Source organism: Typopeltis vanoorti, chromosome 5 (genome assembly GCF_054136105.1).
Source record: "Typopeltis vanoorti isolate ZY-2024b chromosome 5, IOZ_Tvanoo_1.0, whole genome shotgun sequence".
Lineage (NCBI taxonomy): Eukaryota > Metazoa > Arthropoda > Arachnida > Uropygi > Thelyphonidae > Typopeltis > Typopeltis vanoorti.
In genome coordinates, this window is record NC_143553.1 from 93,802,860 (window position 1) to 93,829,070 (window position 26,211).

The 26,211-nt window shown below is 36.5% G+C and overlaps 1 protein-coding gene across 6 annotated transcripts in view; it reads right to left on the bottom strand.

The window, feature by feature from the left end:
* Window positions 1-308: 308 nt before the first annotated feature.
* Window positions 309-26,211, bottom strand: part of LOC150106659 (uncharacterized) — a 165,363-nt gene continuing 139,460 nt past the window's right edge. For all 6 annotated transcript variants that reach the window (XM_090393255.1, XM_090393253.1, XM_090393258.1 and 3 more), the window contains 2 exons: window positions 17,896-18,046; window positions 309-1,416 (listed from right to left, as the gene is read on the bottom strand). In XM_090393255.1, the coding sequence (XP_090249381.1) occupies window positions 1,204-1,416; window positions 17,896-18,046 (364 nt within the window). In that variant the 3' untranslated portion in view covers window positions 309-1,203. The remainder of the gene's footprint in view (window positions 1,417-17,895; window positions 18,047-26,211) is intronic.

Sequence of the window (26,211 nt, forward strand, 5' to 3'; positions counted from 1 at the left end):
AAAAAAATAAATAAATAAAATAAGAAGAATAAAAAGGGCTAGTAATATCACTGGGAAGTTCTCTCCATCATGAAGAGTTGTCATAGTGGTTAAGTGCACTGAAAATACAAATTGAAGCTTCTCACCAGCACAAACTGGTGACAAGGTTGGGCCATACATACTTTCTTTATTAAAAAAAAAAAAAAAAAAAAAAAAAAAAAAAAAAAAAAAAAAAATCAACATTATTAGTGTCCACATACTTTGATAAATATAGCATAATACTATGCTGAAACAGTTACATGAAGCTACTGATCCAAGAAGAGTAAGACTTATAACAAAACAAGTTGGATTCCCTTTAATTACATGGCAAAGAAATGTCCATACATATTGAGGTAATCATAATCACAGAAACTTAGAATTTTTAATGCTGTAAGTTAATAATTTGGGCATCAGAATTTATTTAAAAAAATTAAGGCCAATTTCTAATTTATCCAGAGAAAAGCTTTACATCACAGCTAACAAAAATATCAGAAACCGTGTGTGTGTGTGTGTGTGTGTGTGTGTGAGAGAGAGAGAGAGAAAATTTATTCATCAGTTCTATACAAAACACATTTGCCAACAATGCTTACAGTTTGTACTGCATATAGAGATTCATGAAAAAATACCACCAACAGTCAAGCTTCTATAAACATCCTATGATAAAAAAAGTAACAATTATAGACGATGATTCTTCAAATCTCGACATCTTTGGTCCCTGAACTAATACACTAAAGTGCATTTACCCATAATCACTGTCTTTATATGGCAGCTTAACAAACACCGCAAAATAATTTTCAAAATACTGTACATTTTTTTGTAAAAACCATTTACATATCACCCAGCAGAAGACTAACCCTAATGAATTAAATATACATTGTAAGGCGATAGCCAAAATATGGCACAGATTATTAGTTCCAAAATGCAAACGTGCATCAAGATATGTCTGCACTGATATGCTTGATCAAGCAATTTCCACATGGGAGGAAATCCAACAACAACATACAATCGTTAACAGTTAAGGCAATTCTTTTCTTTGAAAAATTAATTACCTTATAAAAGTCTAAAGCTGGCATTCAACTTTGTAAAATAACCAGCATTTAAGGCAACATTGTTCTTATCAGACTTTCAGGATTTGCTACCAGAAACAGTATTTAATGCGTTACAATTATGAAAAAATTCTGAATATCACTGTGATTTACGATATGATTCTTCCACATTTTGCCTCATTTCATTAAAGGCTTTAGTCTTAACAAAATCCACTTTTTTGTAAACTGTAGATGTTGACAGCCTCTCTGGTGACCTTGGACTTTGTGCTGGTGTATCTGAATCGAGATCCAAATCTAAATACTGTATTTCTTCGCCTTTCTTAGTAGGTGCTGGAGGTACAAACTGCCTCGCCTGCATAGAGAGAGAGAGAAAAAGAAAACATCTGCTGAAACAGTGATATAGTATAGCAATATTTTTCACATTTTGCATTTTGATTCATATCAGCTTCTATTAAGGCATAGCAAAATAATCTAAACACATATCATTTATTTAGAAATAAATAAATGATATGTGAAACAATATACTTTTTTTTAATTAAATTTAAAAAATTTTTTTTTTTTTTTTAATGTTGGGCTTATATACGAGAGGTTGGCTGGTCAACCTATAGTACTTTAGTACCGTATATGGGTAGTGGGATGGGAAAGGAGAAACTTGTTGACATTCAATTTAAAAGCCTGTATATTGTATTCCTTGGGAAATACATCAGGAGGAAGACTGTTCCACAGTTCAGCAGGAGGAGGAGGAAAAGAAACTTGTTCTGTGGGTTTCAAGGTGTACTGTGAAGGGATGGTGGGCAGTCGCTGTACGTGTTCCAATGGGTTTAGTACAGAGTGGGGGAATTATTGATACTGTTTCAGATGAACATTTTCCATGAAAATATTTATAGAATATACAAATTGCAGAGACTAAATGTATATGTCAAAGTGGGGGAGTGAGTTGGTAAGAGATGGATCATTTATCAGTCTAATTGCTCTCCTCTGTATTGAGTCAAGCATTTTGAGGGAGCTTTTAGGAGCCCCACTCCAAATGTGAGAACAGTATTCGATAGCTGGGCGGATTTGTGATTTGTATAAGGTTAACAGTTGTTTTGAAGTGAAGTAATGTCTTAAGCAAAATAGAAAGCCTAGTTTTTTGGAAGCTGAGAGGATGCAATGGTTGTGATGTGTTTATGCCAGGAGAGGCCTGATGTCATGGTAATTCCGAGAAGAGAAATTTCATCTTGTCTGGGAATTTGAGTGTTATCAAAAATAATACTGGGGGAAAAGGGTTCTTTTTTTGTGGGAAATAAGACAGAACTGGGTTTCAGTAGCGCTGAAGGCTGACGATGTTACCTGAGCCCAACTGTAAAAAACAATTCAAATAATACCTGAAAAAGAACTAATGTCTTAACAAGGCACCCACTCTCCAGGTACCAGATAACCATTAAGTTAATTTGGAGAAGTCAGGCTATATTTACTTTCAGAATGATCATCTCTCAGATCTTTGTCAAATTAATTCATAGGAGTCTTTAAGACTGCTCATTTTTCTGTTGTAATCCATTTGGTCTATAATGACAGATGAATTTCCCTATGAGCTTTGATTATAATAATTTAGTCAAGATGCCTTTATATATAAGATTATAGACTGGGATCCTGCCAGATCTCAGAAGGAAAAATATATATATAAATTATTTTAAAAAGTTACATCTTGGTCCATGGAAATTACCAAAAAAAAAAAAGCTAAAACCTTATAATGTCAGACCACCTTGAATATATGTGTCCCTAAAATTCATGAACCAAGTTCTTCTACCTTCATCCAATAGTTGACAGCCCACCTACAACACACTGGCCAAACATTAACCAAACCATCCCTTCCTCATGTGACTCTCTCATTTATTAAAAAATCTCTTCACTTTAAGACATTAATAAAAAAAAATATGATCCTGACATCATGGCCAGCTTTGACATTAGTTCGTTGTTGACCAATGTATGGTATGGCGGGAAAAAACAACAACTTCAACACCACTTTCAGTACACATGCTATGGGATATGATGTTTGACTGTATTCACATTAACAGAAGAGCATGTAGAGTCTACGTCTTTATATTCAGCTGTAGCAATGGTGTTGACATTGGAGGAAAAGATGTTTGTTGTTGAGCATTATGTTCATTCATATGGAGCTGGTAGAACAAATTGTCCAGGCCTACGACATGTTTGTGAGCAGTTTGTTCGTCGTTTCAGTAAGCATGCCTCAAGCAACAGCATCATCAATACCTTAATCGAATGGTTCCGATGTACCAGGAGTGTTCTGCTGCAATGCAAAGGGCATTCACAGAAAGACCATGAACTGTTAACACAAATGAGAATCATAGCTGTGTGCTGGAGCAAATGTTACAGTCTCTAAAATGCAGTAATGCCAAACAGCAGTAAAACTTGGGATATCAAAGCAGTCACTACAGAGAATCCTTATGGAGCTGGATGTGTTTTCATACATCGTTCGGGGGGAGGGCAGTGTTTAACAGCAATGGACATTATGCTGCACAACAGGAACACTGTGCACATGCATGCTGGCCAATGTCTATGAAGATCTGTCTTTCCTCCATAATGTCTGAATGTCCACTTAAACAGATGAACCTACAGGTTTCTTGGTTTCTCGAGACCTGAATTTGTCCAAGCGAACCCTCTTCACAGTGAGGTTGCCGCATGGTATGAGGTTTCCAGCCATGGCATAACTGGGCCCCTACCTCATTGAAGAGATTGGTGTAACCATCACTTGAACAGTTACACCTTGAATAGCAAAAGCTATACAGAGAACGTGTTGGTTTACCCAGGTATTCCAACAGGACAGGATGGTTCTAGAGCCTATTTATCAGAACACTTCCCTGAGAGGCAGATTTCAAAGTTCAGAGAATTCCCATACCCATCACATTCTCCTAATTTCACATCACTTGATGCCTTTGTTTGGGGTATGTTGGAGGAATGGGTATTCCACCATGACTTGCCTTAAAACCTTGATGAACTAAAGCAGCGTTTCCCAAATTTTTCATATGACACAATACTTCACAAATCCTGAACTTTTAATGGAACACCTTGGTTAGAGTAGAGTATGTTAAGTCAATGTAAAGCTAAGCGCACATTATTGCCAAAGCAGGGTGTATTGCATCACAAAAATGCGACAGTGCACACTACAGGCATGCCAGGCTGCAGCCAATCACATTGACCTTGCTTGTGACCACACATTTCCTAGAATAGATACCTCCGGCTGAGTCAAATCCACACACAAAATGCACAATCCACACACAAAATGAGGAGCGCCTGATTTTCAAATATGTTTGAACTTATTTTAGCATTTAAAACCATTCCAGGCTCATATTAATTTTGATAATTTTTCAGGGAACACTTATTCACTTTCCACAGAACACAGTTTAGGAAACCCTGAACTAAAGGATAAAATTACACAACATGTCCTGACAGACATTCCAACCCTTGTTCTCCAAGATGACAGGGAATCTTCACATGTATTACGAAACCTGTCTTGAAAGACAAGGTGCCCATTTCGAGCACATAATCTACCATCATTAATGCTTTATTCGACCAAGATTCCATTGATAGTTGTGAACGTACATATCATCATGTGTAAACATATATTTCTTTGTTAATAAACCTGTTCATTTCCATAACATATATATTGTAGTTTTTCAGTAGTGGAGCGCATGCACGCACGTGTGTGTGTGTGTGTGTACTCCAGATGAATATGAAGGTCAAAACATCGGGAAATTAAAGTAATTGTTGTTAACACAGTAGAAATCCCCATAATTTAACAAAATTAATGTTATCACCACGTAACATTAAAAGATTACAGACGCAGACTTCTGTGGCTAATTGGTTCAAAAGATATATTTCGGTGATTACACCACATTTTTTATTATTCAGTTATACAACATACTGAAAAAATAGTTCCCGACAAGTTTTGTAAATCGTAGGATTTACATCTTCAGGGATAAATAGTATAACTTAAAGTTTAAACAAGAGAAATTAATAAATACAAATCATAACCATCTGGCTATTCATAAACTCAAATAACAGAATGCAGATATAAAACGTTATTGACGTTGAACAATACTGGACATTGTCACGTGTTCTTGTTCTCGTTCATATAGTCCGAGCTCAGATTGAGGTAGATTTTTTATTAGAGCTGACCACACTTGATGGAGAATTAAACCTTGAATTTTCTTCTATTGGATTGGGTTTTTCAGCATATTAGCAGCTTCTTTAAATTTTCTTATGTAGCAGTTGTTTTCTATGTATGACATCGTTGTTTTTTGCCCAAGTACATCGTGTCCAGTGGAAGTGGCATGGAAAGCAAGCCCGTGTTTTGTTCTCTTTTCTATTGTACATCTTTTTGGTGTTCAGCCATGCGTATTTCTCCAGATCTTCCTGTCCATCCTACGTAGCAAATCCCTTCCTATGGAAAAAATCTCAAGATTCCTACATCCACCAAAACCACCTCATCATCCTCTTAAAAAACCAGGAGTCTACAAAATCCACTGCTCTTGCAGGATTTGCTATGTAGGACAGACAGGAAGATCTGGAGAAATACGCATGGCTGAACACCAAAAAGACGTACAATACAAAAGAAAACAAAAAACGGGTCTTGCTTTCCATACCACTTCCACTGGACATGATGTCCTCTGGCAAAAAAACAACGATGTCATACATAGAAAACAACTGCTACATAAGAAAATTTAAAGAAGCTGCTAATATGCTGAAAAACCCAACCCAATGCAATAAAAATTAAGGTTTAATTCTCCATCAAGTGTGGTCAGCTCTAATAATCTACCTCAATCTGAGCTCAGACTATATGAATGAGAACAAGAACACATGACATCGTCCAGTATTGTTCAACGTCAATAACATTTTATATCTGTATTCTGTTATTTGAGTTTATGAATAGCCAGACGGTTATGATTTGTATTTATTAATTTATCTTGTTTAAACTTTAAGTTATACTATTTACCCCTGAAGATGTAAATCCTACGATTTACGAAACTTGTCGGGAACTATTATTTTAGTATGTTGTACAACCAGTGGTGAGCTATAAGGGGCTCGTGCGAGCCCTTTGTTAAATTTTTCTCAAATTTGCGAGCCACTTGTTCATCTTGTTTAATAATCTTGTAGAACTAGAAAATACCACCGTGGAATGTATACATGCTATTATAATTGTTACTTTAAATTCATATGGATTTTCTGATAACTATATAAAAAATCATTTCATTGCATTTTGTTCTGATGGAGCTAGTGTAATGTTAGGAAACAAATCAGGTGTTGCAATCAAACTTCTACAAAAATTTCCCAATGTTGTGATTTGACATGGAGCTCATCGTATACACTTAGCATTAGACGATTATAAAAAATATTAAAGAAATATATCATTTTGAAATATTTATGGATAAATTATATGCTTTTTATCATCAATCACCAAAAAATCAATGAGAATTAAATACGATTGCAAAAGACCTTGATATCGAAATTTTAAAGATCGACCGCATGTTTGGACCACGATGGGTAGCTTACAGTTTACAAACGGCTCTTGCTTTGTGGAGAAATTACCCAGCTTTATGCAAGCATTTTGCATCGAACGATAAATATAAGGGCTTTTTAAACCGCCTTCTCAATTTGGAATTTTTAAAAGATCTAACATTAATGATTGATATCCTACAGGAATTATATCTGTCAGAAGCTCTACAAAGTGGAAATATAAGTATTATAAGGACTTAGTTAGGCCTTTTTTTTTGCTTGACGATGCAAGCCCTTTGTTAAAATTTCCATAGCTCACCACTGTGTATAACTGAATAATAAAAAATGTGGTGTAATCACCGAAATATGTCTTAAGATTATATTTCTTACATTTTTCTGTATATTCTCTACGAGCAACCAGTAAATTCCTATGGAGGAATTATTTTTTCCATTTTTGTATAAATCTTCCCTGGGTGACTCAAATTTTCTTCAAATTCTGTTACTGAGATTAAGTTTCATTCTTGTATTCAAAAACCTTTACTTTTCCTGGTAATGTTCAAGTCTACAATTCATATCTCAGAGTTGTTAAAGTTTGATTATTTTCAAACCTTAGAAAAACAATTTAGAAAAAGACAATTTTTTCTTTTTAATGTGATTCTTATTTTTATCCAGCGCAACACTAGGTATTGGTCACTTTCCCATTTTAAATCCCACTGGACCAAACTGAAGATGTGTGTGTTAACTATCTTGACGTGTTTACACTCCAGTAGTTGCATGCATGAAAAGTGTCCATTGAAATTAAAATAATATTTAGATACTATTGAAGTAATTCTCTATATTCTTTTTTCTCAAGTTCTTCACAGATGAATTTATACACATTTTCGAACTAGCACTAATTAACAGTCAAAAGCCCTGGGTGGAAATGAGGATTAGAATGCTTGAAATGAGCGAAGGTAGTAATGTTGTCTTTAATACTGTAATGGAAATTGACATATACCTCACAGAGGATATGTTTTTCAATATAGTAAATCACCCCCCCCCACCCCAGACAACTAACAGTCAACTATTCTTAGTATATAAAAGAACATAGGGATTGATTAACTTCAGGTATAAACTATTTTCTTCATAAAGCATGGGCAATTTCTTTACTTCTATAATATGCTAATCAGTAAAGAAATAAGTTTTCATGAAATCTCATGCAATTTCATAGTACAGTCGAACCTTGAACAATGCAGGGATTAGGGGCTCTGACTTCCTGAGCAGTTGAAAATCAGGATATAATTTTTAAATCCCCAAAGCCTACTGTAGACTGGAAGCCTTACCAATAACAAAAATAGTCACTTAACACATATTTTGCATGTTATATGTATTATATACTGTATTGTTACAGTCAAGTAAGCTAGAGAAAAGAAAAAATCATGAGGACGGAAAAATATATTTATAGTATTGTACTGTATTTATTGATACTGTAAGTTTAAGTCATCTGGTTACAAGATGAATTATCTGTCTTTCAGTACCTACATCAATATCGTCTTATATGATACAAAATACTGTTGATGTTATACATTTTTAACAAACTAGACATCAAAAATGAAAAGATAATGTGAAGAGGAAGAAATTCATATTTATTTACAGATACAACAATACATACACTGATAAAGCAGCAGCAACAATATGATTCCTTTATGGTAGCCTAGCCTATACACTAATGAATGAATCGTTATAAAATTTTTATGGCACACAGTATTGGAAACTTAAATTTTTTAAAAATAACCACTTATCTGTGATGACAGGCTGATACACAGTTTCTCCCATTAGGAGAGAGAGAGAGGCATACTGTATGGTAACATACAGTACTCTTTGAAAGCAAGTTATAAAACAGTAAGAAAACTAACACATTATTATTTTACATTAAATATCACTTACCTACGTAAGGATTGGCTATCCATTTCCACACAAGTCTTGCACACAGTACTATGAATATTACTTAGGCAATGATGATGATAATACAAAAACATCTCATACAGTTCATGCTGTACAGTTATTAGATTTTCACATGAAGACACTTACACATATACGCAACACATACTTTTATTAACTGTATGGCATGATGATTATTTACTATTCATTAAGTGGAAGCAGATCACCATAAAGGTTTTCATCCTTGTTGTCTTCAAGTTGAGTAGGCTGAGGAGGAGAACGAAGAGGAGGGGGTTGGTCTTGCTGTCTCAAGGGTGAAAGAGGCAGAGGGATGGAAGGGGAGGCAGGCACGCTTGGTGCAACTTTATGGAAATACGTCGGAATTTCTGTCTGACTTTTTTGCTTTTTCATTTCTCTAAAAATGTTTCTATATGGTACCAATCCTTCTTCCACCGTTTTTGCTTTAGTTTCAGTGCCTGTATCATAGAAAGGTCCATGTCATAAAAAAGTCCAAAGCAGTCTTGAATAATCGAAACCCTTCTGCCAGATTGTCTAATGTCAATGTTTTCTGGCACTGTTTCTTCTACATTTTCTTCCTCATCATCTGGCACTGGTTCAGAAGCACTCATCTTCATCAAGTCATCTTCTATTAATTCCTCTGGTGTGGTGACTATTGGCTCTTGAATTTCTCCAAGATCTATATCTTAAAACCATTTCACCCCTACCTTTTTTGCCAAATTCACAATCTCTTTCATGATTTCCTCGATTGGCTCTGTCATAAATCCTGTGAGGTCATGCACAACATCTAGATACAATTTTCTCCAGCAGAAATTTATTGTTTTGGGTTTGATGATTTTCATGCCTTTTCTATAACAATGATGGCATCTTCAGTGATGTAATCCTTCCAGATTTGCATGATGTTCTCTCTCTATACCGGGTTCCCTTCCATAAGCATTGACAATCCTTTGCATAGAACACCGTTTGTAATGAGACTTAAAGGTCCTTATAATCTGTCTGGTATAGAGTCTGAATTATTCAATGGCTTCATTGTTGAAGTATTAGGGTGGCAAAAGACGTCACTCAATATCAAAAGAACTTTAAAAGGCAGTCCTTTACTGGCAAGGTACTTGATGACTTCAGAGACAAAGCATCGATGGAACCAATTCAAAAATAGGGTTCTTGTCCAGGCCTTCTTGTTGTACAACCAAAAGACTGGCAGCTGGTGTTTATCTTTTTCCTTCAAGGCTCAGGGGATAGCAGCTTTATAGATAAGAGTAATTCTGATCATAAATCTGACTGCATTTGCATAAAACAGTAGAGTTAGCCTATCTCTACCTGCTTTAAATCCTGGTGATTGCTTCTCTTCCTTACTAATAAATGTCCTTTGATGCAATTTTTTCCAAAATAGGACACTTTTGTCTTCATTAAAAAATTGTTCAAGCAGATATCCTTTCTCCTCAATGATTTTCTTAATGGCATCTGGGAACTCTTCTGCAGCCTCTTGGTCAGCAAGCTGCTTCTCCTGTTATCTTGACATTTTTTAAGCCAAGCATCTTTCTAAAATTATCAAACCATCATTTGCTGGCATTACATTCTCCAGTTTTAGTGAGAGATCTAAAACTTTCACTAAAAAGATGAATAATGCCTTCACTTTTTCTTGAATCCAATTAGAGTCAACAGGTATGTCTTTCTTATAGCAATCCTGCACCTACATAAAAGCTGCATTTTCAATATGAGATAAAAAAAAAGGTAGACTAAAATACACAAAGATTATTGAAGAAAAATGAAAGAGTTTGAGAACAAGAACCAAACCTTGGAAATTCGGTGGCAAACCTTGAAGAAAACCCTGATTGATTCAGCCAGAGAGGCATGTGGTGAGGTTGTCTGCAAGGATAGAAAAATCAGAAAACTCCATGGTAGACACATGAAGTTAAAGAGGCATGAAGGAAAAGAAAAAAGCATATCAGAAGTTCCTGTCAAATAAGTCAGCTTGTGCTCTTAGAGAATACAGAGACAAATGTAAGAAAGCTAAACACTGTGTAAAACTAGCTAAACAAAAGTCATGGGAGGACTTTGGCAAGAACATAGAAAATAAATATCAACAAGGTGGCAAGAGATATTCTGGGGATTGTTGAAGAAGTTAAAAAATGGAGGAAACAGTGCTGTAAAAGGAGTTAGAGATGATAAAGGTGACATGAAAACGAGAGAAAAAGATATCCAAAGTAAGTAGAGTAATTACTTTGAAAGATTGCTAAATGAAACAAACAGTGGCAAAACACACTCAACACTCAATACATATCCATATTTCAAGTAGAAAAAGCCATCAAAAGCTTGAAATGTGGAAAGGCAGCAGGAGTAGATGATATTCGACCAGAAATGCTGAAGTATGGTGGTATAAAAGTCTTACAGTGGCTGCACTTCATAGTTCAGAAGGCCTGAACAGAGAGACAAATTCCTGATGATTGGAGTAGAGCTCTAATAGTACTCATATATAAAAAGGGAAATAAAACTGAATGTGAGAATTACAGAGGTATTTCCCTACTGAGTGTTCCAGGCAAGATTTATGTCATTATACTTGAGAAATGTCTGAGAAGAATTGTGGAAGAAAAGCTTGGTGAAGAACAAGCTAGATTCAGACCAAATAGAGGCTGTCAGCATTAGATCTTCGCTCTACGACAAATAGTTGAGAAAGCATGGGAATATAACAAAGATATGTATTTAAGTTTTGTCGATCTGGAAAAAGCATACGACAAGGTGCGAAGAGAGAAGCTATTCAATACACCACAGTTATATGGTGTCAATAGGGCATTATATCAAGCAATACTTAGTCTTTATTTGAGTTGTAAGTCAGCAGTTAGAATTGAAGGAAGTACAGGAAGATGGTTTAATGTTAAATCTGGTGTGAGACAAGGATGTGCATTATCCCCTCTGTTATTCATATTCTATATGGATCACATTATGAAGGAAAGTGGTATTAAACATGATATCAGAATTGGAGATATTAATGTCAGCTCTTTGCTTGATGTTATACTTCTAAATAAATTCGCCACAAGTTTGCAAGATTCCTTGACTAAATTGAATAACTGTTGTAATAGATATGGTATGAAGGCCAGCAAAAAAGGACAAAGACAATGAAAATAGGTAGAATCGTTGAAAATGTCAACTGTGTTTTGAACGGAGAACCTGTGGAACAAGTAAAACATTTCAGCTACTTAGGCACGATTTTTAGAAGATGGTAAATTAAATATGGAAATAGACAACAGAATCAATCAACAAAACTGATATGGTAGGAAGCCAATTGAATAAATTCATATGGAATAAGAAAGAAATTAATCGGAACACTAAATTAGCTGTATACAAGACAGTGTTCAAACCGGTTTTAACTTATGGAACCGAGAGCTGGATCAGAAGTAAAACACTTGACCAAAGACTAGAGATCGCAGATATGAGTCCTGAGAAAAATTGCAGGCACAAACAGATGGCATCAACGGCAATATAATATTAAAAACAAGGATATTAGGAAAGAACTTGACTGTCAGCATCCAGGAATGCATTAGCAGAGCTAATCTCAGATGGTATTGGCGAGGAAAGATTAGCAAAACAAGTGTTCTCTGCCAGGTTTGCAGGAAAACAACCTAGAGAAGACCAAGATATACAGTAAAACTCCTTTTTTACACTTTTCAGGGGACCGATGGAAAAAAGTGCAAATAGCAGGAAAGTGTAAAAAAACATTAAAAAAAGGCTAAAAGATGACTCACTTCTAGTACGTGAGTCAACATACTAGATTACAAAATTTAATAACTGAAAATAAATGAATTTACAAAGTACTTACATTTATCTATTTAAAAAAAATCTTTAATTGCCGATTGTTTTTGCTTTTCTTTTTTTTTTTTTTTTTGGCTTAGCACCAGATTGCTGTGCATTGAGTTCAATGCTTGACCTGTTTTTTACTATCGTGTTCAAAGTGGACACAGAGAGTCCAAGATCTTATGCTAAATGCACACGTGTTCCGGCATGCCAATTTACATGCCGCAGAAATACCATCTTTTCTTCTACCGAAATACATTTTCTGTCTTTTTTCTGCATGTTACTAACATGGATAATCTACCACTACTGCAAAGCAACTTTCACATGCTAAATTACGTTGCAGAAATTCTGCAATATCAATTTGTACTGTGATTGAAAAATCACGGTATCGCTCATCACTACAGTACTGCTGCATGCGCGCAAGTCACTGTGATGGTGGAAACGAAACTACAGCCGAAAGCTAAGAAGAAAAATGCACAGATTTCCGCTGAAATCGATTCGAAAATCGGTATTGCCACTGAGGAAAAAAACGCAAATCACGGGAAATAATGTCCACGTCAAGTTGTTAATGGCGGGAAAACAATACATCGTGAGAATAGGTCTTAAGATGGGAAAGAAACAGAAAATGACGTAAAAGGCAGGAAAACGTAAACTGCGGAGATATAAAAATGGGGTTTTACTGTAGATGGATTGATAAGGTACAAAGTGCCTTAGACGATAGAAATATAAGATCTGATAATGTTGGAGTCTTGACAAGTAACAGACTGATTTGGAGGAAAATTGAAGATAGGAAGTTAGTAATGACGTAAATTTTTCATGTAGATTATCATATCCTATACACCCCTTGAGGGTACATGTTTGGAATTGATGATGATGATAAAAAGGTAATTTGCAAAAAGTGCAAGGTTTTCGCACCTGCTGGTGCATAGCTGCAGTGACGGCGTCGTGAATTTCCTTTTCTTTTACAATGGTCCTTTATGCTAGATTCATTGATCATGAAATGGCTGGCAACTGCAGCTGCAGTACATATCAAGCAATTCAACTTTTTCTTGTAACATCATGACTTTTCTTTGCTTCTTGGGATCACTTCTCGCATCACTGGTTGCACTTCGTATGGATCCTAGTGTTATTCAAGGTTTATGATACTGCACTAAATATGAAAAATATTCAAGAACTGTGAAGGATCACTTTTTACTGTGACACAAAATTTATAGGAGAGATTAACTGCTCACACTCAGATGATTAGTATCACATGGTATTTTAAGTGAATACATGCAACACTTGAGCTCACCTCAATAGAAATAGGAGGTGGCTAAAAAATTATTACAGTATGTGCTACAGTTAATTTTATTATTATTATCTGAGAATTCCAGGGAGTCAAGGACTCATCGAGGGAGACTATAAATCACACAAACCAGATGTCCTACCGTCCCTTAAATTCATTCACACTAGATGCACTCACTACACCTAAAGGCAAACTATTTCACTCATTCACTGCTCTGAGAGAGAAAAACCTATCTCTTACCCCTTTCTTAACTGCAAACAAACTTAACTTCCATGGATGCCCCCCCGTGATCTCTCCCCCACCTTCCATATAATGAAAAATTTCATCAGACAATATCGTATAACACCCATTCAAATATTTATAGACCTCTATTTCTATTCACGATTTGTCCTCATAATCTAAATCCCATAGTCCAGATATCATCTTTGTAACTCTTCTTGCACCCTTTCCACAGTTTCTTTATCCCCTTGGAACCTGGTAGACCAAATCTGTGGACAATAATCCAGGTGCAGTTTTATCAAGGCCTTATAAAGATGCAAAATGACTTCCCTCATCCTTATATGTCAAGGTTTGTTTCAACATCACAATTATCTTCTGAGTTGTATTTGCAACTTTTGTTACATGATCTTTGAACTTCAAATTCTTATCCACCATTATGCCAAGGTTGCTGGCCTCATCAGTTCCTTGATGAGGAATTTAGGCAATAGTGCATAAATTTACATTTACTAGCATTAAAATGACAGCCACTTTTGTTTGCACAAATTTCCAGCCTATTTTGTGCAGACATGGATCTACTGATACACCTCGGTATCAGTAGCATTCCTGATTGCCCTGCCCATCTTCACATCATCGGCAAACAATTGCACATCTCCTGTTAGACTCTTCTGAATGTCATTAATGTAAAGAATAAACAATGGCCAAGGACTGAACTCTGAGATACCAGTCACCTTAAACCTGGCAGGTTCACACCCACCATATACCATTTTTTGATATATCTGTCTGTCAACCACCCAGTGATCCAAGTCAAGAGTTTATATTCAAATCCCATATTCTCAGTTTATGCAACAGCCTTTTGTGTGGTATCCTTTCAAATGCCTTACCAACATTATCATAGTGGATCCATTCCCTTTATCCAACTCAGCTGTATCAGTTTTTGCACTGCCCTTGTACAGTGGAACTATCATTTCTGAGCTGAGACTTAAGTTACATAAACATGTGAAAGGTCCAACCAAAACTGCTGAACATTCCTTTAAGCAAACGTACTGATATTCCATTATTCCTACTGACAAATTCTTATCAAGGTTATGCAACAGCTCTTCAACCTCATTTCCATGCACCTCTAATTCTGTCATCCAATGTAGGAGTAGCACTGTACACCACCTTACATACATCTCGTTGATTTATCTTAGCAAAGTGAGCACTCATTATTGCATTCAATAAAGTTATTCTTCCACATTCATTCTTTCTTTTAGTTGTGGCATAATGATAAAATTCTTTTGGATCGCCTTTAGCTTGCATAGCCAATTTCTTTTAATACTCTGATTTAGCTTTCTGCATAATACCCATTAGTTTTCTAGCCTGAGCTTTAGGTATTTAATCATCTTCTTCTTATGGATCTCTTGCTTAATAAGATTCCACATACATTTAATCCTCAACTGAAATACTCAAAGAATAAATTGGTTCAGGTACATTCAGATACTGCCTCATTTAAGCACTTTTTCAAAGATTCCAATGCATTGCTGATATTTTTCCATTCAGTAACTGATATCATGGGACTAAAGATAGTATTCTCCTAAGCTGATCATAATTTACAGCTTTGTAGTTCAACACGTAACCTGTTCTAATGGGAACATTGATATAATTAGATACTTCCCAAGAAACCACAGCATGATCACATCACCAACTGGTGGTAAAACAGTCATATTCTTAAGAGAAACAACTTCTGACACTCTTTGATCTTGAGTTCCTTCTTTCACATTCTGTTTGAGAAAGTTGTTTCACAAAAATTCAATAAATCCCTCTTCATTCTTATCATGATATTTCTCTTCTACTCAATCAATGTTTGGATAATAGAATTCACCCATAATGATCACTTGTTTAGAGCCACACAGCTAAATAGCCGATGCATTTCTTTGTCCTCAATTTCGTGCAGACATGATTTACTTGCTTAAGGGTCAAGGCTGTATAACTGAGAGGAGACCTCCACATAGCCTTTAAAGGAATGCAGAGATCAGGACTTCTGACCTAATGTCCACTCCTCACCTTCTTGAGGTGCACTCTGTTGTTCAGTATCTACCTGGATACTGAACAAACGACGATGGGCTGGCAATTTGGGATTTAGCCGACCAAATTATAATTCTTATCGGCTTAAACCAAATTACAAAATGATGGTACGACATGACAAAATTTCATGCCAGCTGGAGCGTCGTCCGGATAAACAGGAGTAAATGATATTCAACCAGAAATGCTGCAGTATGGTGGTATAAAAGTCTTACATTGGCTGCATTGCATAGTTCAGAAGGCTTGGACAGAGGGACGAATTTGTGATGATTGGAGTAGAGCTCTAATAGTATCATATATAAAAAGGGAAATAAAACTGAATGTGAGAATTACAGAATTATTTCCCTACTGAGTTGTTCCTCGCAAGATTTATACCAGTATACTTGAGAAACATCTGAGAAGAATTGTGGAAGAAAAGCTTGGTGAAGAACAAGCTGGATTCAGGCCAAATAGAGGATGTCAGGATCAGATTTTCACTTTACGACAGATAGTTGAGAAAGCATGGGAATATAACAAAGATGCGTTTTAAGTTTTGTCATTCTGGAAAAGGCATATGACTATGTGCCAAGAGAGAAGCAAATCAATACACTACAGTTATATGGTGCCAATGGGGCATTATATCAAGCAATACTTCGTCTTTATTTGAATTGCAAGATAGCAGTTAGAATTGAAGGAAGTACAGCAAGATGGTTTAATGTTAAATCTGGTGTCAGACAAGAATGTACATTATACCCTCTGTTATTAGTTATCTATATGAATCACACTATGAAGGAAAGTGGTATTAAACATGATATCAGAATTGGAGATGTTAATGTATGTTCTTTGCTTTATGCAGACGATGTTATACTTCTAAATAAATCTGCCACAAGTTTGCAAGATTCCCTGACTACATTGAATAACTGTTGTAATAGATATGGTATGAAGGTCAGCAATAAAAAGACAATGAAAATAGGCAGAATCACTGAAAATGTCAACTGCATTGTGAACGGAGAACCTGTGGAACAAGTAAAACATTTCAGCTACTTACGCACGATTTTTAGTGAAGATGGTAAATTAAATATGGAAATAGACAACAGAATCAACAAAGTGGGTATGGTAGGAAGTCAATTAAATAAATTCATATGGAATAAGAGAGAAATTAGTCAGAACACTAAATTAGCTGTATAAAAGACAGTGTTCAAACCGGTTTTAACTTATGGATCTGAGAGCTTTGTCAGAAGTAAAACACTTGACTAAAGACTAGATACCGCAGATATGAGAGTCCTGAGAAAGATTAGAGTTGAGAACAGATGGCATCAATGGCAATATCATATTAAAAACGAGGATGTTAGGAAAGAACTTGACATTGTCAACATCCAGGAATGCATTAGCAGAGCTAATTTCAGGTCGCAGGGTTACATAAACAGAATGGGCGAGAAAAGATTAGCAAAACAAGTGTTCTCTGCCAGGTTTGCAGGAAAACGACCCAGAGGAAGACCAAGATATAGGTGGATTGTACGGTAAAGAGTGCCTTAGACGATAGAAATATAAGATCTGATAATGTCGGAGTGTTGAGAAGTAACAGACTGATTTGGAGTAAAATTGTAGATAGGAAGTTAATAATGATTGTAAATTTTTCATGTAGTACTATCGTATCCTGTACATACTCCTTGAGGCTACATGTCAAGAATTTGATGATGATGATGATTTAATACTGTATCTTTACGTTTCTCTCGATTATAATTTTTTATAATCAATTTGTATATATTTTATGGTAGTAAATGATAAAATAGACTAGTATCTACATCTATTTTATTCATTCATGACTCCTAAGTTTTTTCAAATTTCTAGGTTTTGAGGTTTGTCAGAAGTGTTTTCAAGTTGTCGTAAATCTTCAAAAAATTTCCAACACATTAATTGAAAAAAATCAGCATACAAGTGGGCCCACTCAGTTCAAACAAGTGCTGATTTGTTCAAGAGCCAACTGTACTAATCTAATGCGATAGGATTTTCTGTATATATTTTTACTGAAAAATGTAATAAATTTATAATCAATGTACTCACTTGTTCTTCATTTGCTGAATTTCTTCTGCTACCTCCCGAACTTGAAAGTTCATCATCAGATGTGGAGTGATCTGAGCGATGTCTGAGTCGAGTTGGTAATGGTGGAGGATTGTCATTAATACCACATAATGGTAAAGGACTTGGTGCTGCCCTAAAATGAATACCATTATCTACTGGCTTGATTTACATAATAAGACAAAACAAAATAGACAGTCACATAATTAAGAACTATGCAAAAATACTATTCAAATAATTAATCGTGATCATAATAAAAATATAGTAAGTTTATTATTATTTTATTATCCTAAGATCCCATGGAGTTAAAGACTCATCTAAGAGATCCCTTTGTTCATACCCACAGCTCATCATACTGTGCTTTAAACACATTCAAATTCTCTCAGACACCACACTCTCAGGAAATACATTCCAATGTTTCACAACTCTCCATACAAAAAAAAAACCTGATTCTCACTCCCTTACTCACATCCTCCTCATACAGCTTCCAAGGATGACCTCTTGTTCTCCTGCAATCTCCCACCATTTTATGAAAAAAACCCTCTTCAACGTTAATCTATAAAAACCTCTCATCAATTTGTATGTGTCTATCATATCATCCCTTTTGCTCCTATCCATTACACTGTGCAAATTGCATTTTCTCAACCTTTCTTCATATTAAACATTCCAGAGAGCACAAACTACTTTAGTCAATTGCCTCTGGATCTTTCCAACATCTCTTCATGCTTCTGAAAACCAGGTAACCAAATCTGTGCACAGAAGTCTAGATGTGGTACCTAATCAAGGTCTTATACAATAGAACCAGAATCTCTTTAATTCTACAAGTCAGTATCCTCCACATCATTGCCATAATTTGCTGCGTTGTCTTCACAAGTTTTGCAATCTGTCCAAATTTTAGATATTTATCCATCACCCAAAGATCTATTTTGTCCACCTCCAACAATATATCTCCACTAAGCATAAATTCTACATCCCATATTTGTTTTCCAAATTGTAAAACCTTACATTTCGCAACATTTAACTGGAATCCCCACTCCAGTGCCTGTTCACTAAGTCTATTCAAGTCTTCTTTTAAGGCCACAACATCTGCTCTACTCCTCATAGTTCATCCCCACTTTACATCATCTGCAGACAACTGTATAAACCCCATTCAAATCTTCCCCAATACCATTAACATAAAGGTTAAACAGCAATAGCCATAAAACAGATCCCTCAGACACACCACTAGTTAATTTTCTTCTTGTGGGATGTTGCTTCCTCATACACAACTTGTTGATACCTATCAGACAGCCGATCTCCAATCCAATGCACTAGTTTAATATCCAACCCCATCCAACTAGTTCGACTATTGACTTATGAGTCCTCACATGGCTACCAACCACCCAGTTAATCACTTCATGGTCACTCCTCATCAACTGGAGGAAGATTTGACATTGCATTTATAAAGATATCCTCTGATGAGATGATCAAATCAAAGACGTTCATATTGCCTGAGGTAGTTGTCCCTCAAAATCTCAAGAAACTCATTTTCTTCACTTCCAGTTGCTATCTTATCATCCCAATCTATATTACCATAATTTCTTTTAAGGTTACACGGTGATCAGCATTCATATTTACGAATTTAGGGACACAAAACACGTGTTGAAATTATTATTTTACTAATTATTAATAAAATAACACTTGACGTTTTGACCCCTGTATTGAGGTCATCATCAGAAGGATACATGTGTATAGGGAACCAAGCTACATGCTCTTGCACTCTATAAAGATAAATTACATCTATGCTGTTAATTAATCTGTTTCTTAGCCTGACCTCTAGTGATAATTAGAGAAGATTAGGTTCAAGAGGAAATTTAAAGAAGCATGTGAAACGCTCAAACATAATCCAAATCTGAACAAAAATGATGGCCTAACCATTCCCAGAATGTGGAGGACCCATTTGCAACCTTTATAGCAACCAGAACAAACCAAAGAAAAATCCCACTACAAGAAGACTTGGTGAAGTGTCTCCCCCCCCCTCAACATTCAATAGCAACTGGAACTGTACAAGTCCTGATGAAGAAGATCAGAGTACAACAATCCGAATTGTACAAATCCAGAAGAATCTTGGTACATGAGGACTTTAGCAGAGTTTATTGTAGTTTTTTATTTATTAATTATTTACATTTTTTTAAAATTTAATTTTAATTTTTTTAAATTAAATTAAATTTTATCTTATTTAATTATCGCTAGAGGCCAGGCTATGAAACAGATTAATTAACAGCATAGGCGTAATTTACCTTTATAGAATGCAAGAGTATGTAGCTTGGTTCCCTATACACATGTATCTTCTGACGATGACCTCAATACAGGGGTCGAAACGTCAGGTGTTATTTTATTAATAATTAGTAAAATAATCATTTCAACACATGTGTTTTGTGTCCCTAAATTCGTAAATATGAATGTATTTACCATAATGAAAATCACCCTTTTCCTATGTGCTTTGCTAATTTGCTTAATACATTTCATGGTCACCCCCCCCCCCCCCCACCACCACCACACACACAATACTAGGTCTATAGCAACATCCAAATAATTATTTCATTCTACTTATGTTTATCATACACCACTGCCTCAAAATTGCTGCAATTATTTGGGCATCTCCAAATAATGGCAGTGGATTACTGTTATTTAAAGAATGCTTGGCATACCTTTTTTCTTAAACTTCCTCTAGCAAACCATTCCACTTATTTACCACTTTCTACGGAGTTAAAAAAAGAAGATTCTCACATTCTTGAGAACTGCATTCTTTCTCAATTTTCAGAAATAACCTATCCCCTTCTGACATATAATGAAAATTTTCTTTAGCATCTATTCTATGAAATCCCCTTGGTAACTTATTTTCTCATCCCCATTAAGCCCTGCCAGCAAAACCTAAGTGCATTAGTCCAGATAGATGGTGATATCAAAGCCTTATACAGAAGGACAATAACCACTAACAAATAATGCCTATACTCTTAATTATCAGTGTAATTTTCAACATCTAAGTGTTTTTTATGCTATTCTGTCAACTTTTGTGATATTCCCACTGAACTTCAACTCTCTTCCACTGTTACACTAGATCCCTAACCTTATCAATTTCTTGCAGTGTAAAGAGGGTGCTCGTGAGTCAAGCGTGGCAGATGTGTGTAAGAAGAGCTCCTTATTGAGATAAGTAATTCTTGGAATAATTAAGTATATATGAGTATTTGTTTGAGTAAGAGCTGCTGTAAAAGTTATGCGCTATTGGTGTTATTAGTGTGGGGATTTTTTTTTGCCTGAACTCAATTATGAATTCATTAGTAACCGGCAGAGGAAACATGGTGATGGCTTTGTCATTCCATGACTTTAATTTAGATTTCAGTCATTTCGTTAAGTGTGAGATGAATTACAGGGTGTTCGGGATAAATTTGACATATTTATAATTAATTATATTTTTCCGTAAGTTACATGTATTAACACACACTTCTCTTCATTTAAAAGGTTGGACCCTTCTTCATTCATATACAAGATGTCAGAAAGGATGGATAGCTGGAACCCACCTGAATCATGGAAGAGAATAACTTGTATCATGATGATTCGTGCCGGCCATCAAAATAAGGATATTTCAACTGCTGCCCAATGCTCCCTGAATACAGTAAAAACAATCAGGCATGAACTAGAGACTTGCAATGGTGACTACGAGGATGTAGCAAGAAGAAAGATCCCTAGCAGACGATCTGATTGCGTTCGTACAGCAGAATTCCTCGCAAATCTGCAGGAACAGGTGTTGAAGATCCCTGGCATTGGAATTCGGGCTTTGTCACGTGAAATGAATGTTGCAGCCTCTACTATGAAGCTTGCACTCAATGAAGACCTCCGCTACTACTCATACAAGCGCCGCAAAGGTCAGCTGCTTACAGAAAAGGCCCGTGAAAAACGTTTGATAAACGCGAAGAAACTTCTAAGCAAAGTGAAACATCCTGCGGAACCACAAACAATCTGGTTCTTTTCCGATGAGAAAAACTTTTGCCAGGATCAAAAACACAACACGCAGAATAACAGATGGCTTGCATACAGTACAAAGGATATTCCTCGTGTAATGCAGACTAAATTTCCCCAAACTGTGATGGTTTTCGGATGTGTATCCTCTGAAGGCAATGTGATGCCTCCGCATTTTTTCCAAGAGGGCCTCAGGTTGACTTCAGATGGCTACGTGGAGTTGCTAAACACTGTAGTCAAGCCCTGGATAACAAGGGTAGCCAATGGTAGGCCGTATGTATGGCAGCAGGATTCGGCCCCTTGCCACACCTCTGGGAAAAGTCAAAAATGGTTGTCTGAAAATTTCTACGACTTCACCAGTCCAAATGTTTGGCCTCCAAACTCCCCAGACCTTAACCCCATGGATTATTTTGTATGGGGCGCAGTTGAAAAAGACACCAATCGCACTTCCAGTAATACAAAAGCCCAGTTAATGGATAAAATTAAAACAGTTTTTGCGGCCCTTCCCAGGGAGACTGTAGCATCAGCTTGTTCGAGGTTCCGAAGCAGGATTGAAGCTGTGATCGATGCTAATGGTGGTTATTTTGAGTAAATCTTGTTGATAGTATTGTAATTAACTCTGCCTGTAATGTTTTTTGTCAATTCATTAAATTTAATAGATACAAAGAAGATTTTCTTTTTCCTTACGAAACTGTCAAATTTATCCCGAACACCCTGTATATGTATTTTTCGATTACATAAATGATTTGTGGATGCTTAGGGTGGATGGAAGGAGGGTGTGTGTGAAGTGTGACCTGAACGAGGAATTGATGAATGCAAATATGAAATTGATGACAGAAAGCTATTAGCTAGTGCTAGTAGTGAGAATGTCGCGGGGAAAATGAGTGCACGTTCGAAAGAGAGGCAAAAAAAATGTTTCAAAAATCAATAAAAAAGAAAATGAGTGATTTGAAAACTGTAACGGATGTTAAAAAGTGAGGCGAGAGTGGCGGAAGGAAACGAAATTGAGAGAACGAATGAAACTGGAAATGGCGTGAAGCAGGAATCGAAACTGGAAAAAATCGAAAGAATGAATGATAGCGAAAGTTGGACGCATGTTGGACTGAAAGTATGGAAACAAAGAAGGATGAATCAGAGTGAAAGTAAGAAGAGGGGGTCGAGAGTTAGAAAGATTGAATGATAGAGAGAATGTTACGTGAGATTCGGAAGTTGAAATGGATTGGATGAGGCAAGAGATGAAATGGATGTGGAATGAAATTAAGAAAATTCGGGTAAAAACTACGTATGTTTTCTAGGTGGTAAAATGAGTAGAGTGATTGAGGCAGGAGCGAGCCAAAGAGTTAATAGTTTTAATAGGAATGAATGATTTGACAGAGGACAAAGAGCATGTCAGAATGAATATCAGGAGGCTGCTTAAAAGGATAAAAGAGAATAGTGTGACAGGAAGGGTAGTCAGCATATTGCCTAGGTATGACTGTCGTGAAATGAGGCAGAGAGCAAAGATTATGAATGATATGCTGGCAGAAATGTATGAGGAGACAGGAATACAGTTTGTTAATGTGTGGAATGAATTTGAGGGATGAAGTGAGCTGTATGGGAGCGATGGACTGCATTTGAGTGGTTATGATGCGAGTCGCTGCTGGAAGGTAGAAGTGAGTAGAGAGAATGAATCAGATCAAGCGGGAAGTGATGTAGAAGAGTAGGAGAGTAAGATAGGAGAGATTGAAGAGGTGGTTATGAATGGGGAAGTGAGTGGTATGAGTATAGAAAATGAGAGAATGGATGTGCAAGAGGAGCAGGGAAACAGGGAGGCTCAGGGTGGACAGGGGTACACAGCGTGAGAAAGTTGGATGCTCCGAGAGGAGGTGAGAGCATATGTAGACAGGAAAGGAATGGGATGACCTGGGATCAGGGGGAAAAGGTTGGAATTGAAAGGGGTTCTAAAATGAAGAAGCAGAAAGGGAAATGGCCATAGTTGAGCATGTAGAGATCGCATCGAGTGAGTGGTATCAGTGGAACTAGCTGTAGATCCAGAAATGAGCCGTTGTGTTTGTATGCTAGAAGTATAACAAAACAAGGCAGATGAAATGGTTGCACTAATTGCATCTGTTCACCGAAAGATTGTCAGAATAAGTGAGACATGGTTGGAAGAGGATGACATCCTGACAGGAATAGAGATGGAAGGGTATGATGTGTTTCATGAGAGGATAGACAGGGTAAAAAGGGAGGGGGATGTTATTGATGATAGAGAAAGAGTTATGTCCATACAGGGTAGAGATGCAGGAGGGAAATAGTGCCAGTGGTTTTGAGGCAGTATGGTGTGAGATAGAGGTGAATGGAATCAAATACTTGGTTGGATGTTGTTATAGACCAGGTAATGTGGATGGTGGTGATAATGAAATGTAAAATCAAATTTTGGCCAAGCAAATAAGGAAAGGATGATCATTATGGGTGATTTTAATTATGGCAATATAGACGGGAATGATGAGATAGCAACTGGAAGTAAAGAAAATGAGTTTCTTGAGATTTTGAGGGATAACTATCTCAGACAGTATGTAACAGAGGGCACATGAGGATTAAGGGTCTTGGATTTGGTCATCTCATCAGAGGATGTAATTATAAATGAGGTGTCAAGTCATCCACCAATTGGTGAGAGTGACCATGAGGTGATTAACTTGGTGGCTGCCAGCAGTGTGAGGACCTCTGTGAGAAAAGGGTATATGTGGAACTACGAGGGGGGGGGGGTGGTGATTATGAAGAGTTCAGGAGACAGCTTGCGGGTGTAGCAGGGAATGAGGAGTTAGCTGGAAAAGAGATCAATGCAGCTTGGGGGATTTTCAAAAACAGTCTAGTAGATGCAATCTATAAACGTATTCCAAGGGTGAGAAGGTTAAATAAGGTAGGTGTGAGATGGATGAATAAAGAGATTAAGCATGCGATACAGAGAAAAAGGGCATTGTGGAGGCAGCATAAGAGAAGTGGAAATAACCAATTCCATGAGGTCTACAAAGACCAGGCAAGGAGGGTGACTTGGTTGGTGAGGGTAACTAAAGAGAGGTATGAACAGCAGTTAGCTAATGAAGCCAAAAAGAATCCTAAGGAGTTCTTTCGATATGTAGCCAGCAAAAGAAAGAATGCTTAAACGTGTGGACAGACTTATGTGTTCGTCGAACATGTTGTTTATTATTTTAACGGTATAATAGAACACAGAAACTAAGTAAATAATTAATTTATTAACTTGATGCTGATATTTCGCTGGTATTATAACCAGCATCTTCAGAGCACAAAAACACTGTTTGTCACAATACGCGAGACTAAAACAACATGGTGTACTTAAACAAAATTGTAGCAGCAACACAAAGACTAAAGTCCTGATTTTGGCACCCTCTATCTGAAAAAAAAAAACTATCATATATTACTAGAGTCCTAGAAAAGTGCTAGTTTTTTCTTAATATGACTGTCTCCCAGATCTTCGGCAAGTTAATACAGCCATATTTGTTGAGATTTGGAGTGTGTTTCAGGGCTTCTGTCGCCTCTAAGAACAATCTCTCTGATTTATACGGGTTTCTGCGTAGTACTTTTGTGTTTTTCCAGTTGATCCTGTGTGCAGGGGTATCCAGAGCATGGTCTGCTAGGCCCGACTTCCCATAATGATAATTCCGGATGTATCGTTTATGTTCGCTGATGCGGATATTCACAGTTCTTCCTGTTTGACCGTAGTAGGCTTGATTGCATGAGCAGGGTACTTGGTAGACTCCTGGATGTGATAAAGGAGGAATGCTGTCCTTGGGTGAGCGGATGAGGGTGGCTAATTTGCTACATGGTCTGAATGTAGTGCGTAGTTTATGTTTATTGAGAATTCTTGAGATCTTTTTGGATGTGCCTTTAATGTAAGGGATGGTGACTGTTTTGTTGTAGTTCTCTGTGGTGGATGGTGGGAGGGGTTTCTTAGGAGTGTTTAGTATTTTGTTTATTTTATGTGGATTGTAGCCGTTGGCCTAGAAGGTGTGGCGTAAGTGAGTCAGTTCAGCAGTAAGAGCCTTGTCATTGGAACATATTGCTCTCGCTCTATGGGTTAGCGTTTTTAATATGCCATATTGTTGAGAAGGATGATGGTGTGATTGTTTGTGTAAGTATCTGCCTGTATGTGTGGGTTTTCTAAACTGAAAATGATAAGGAACCATCTGGGAGACGTGTGATGAGTGTATCCAGGAAGGGCAGACAGTTGTTGGCTTCCAGTTCCATAGTAAAGTGGATTTTTGGATGTTGGTTATTTAAATGTGCTAAGAATGTTTTCAATGT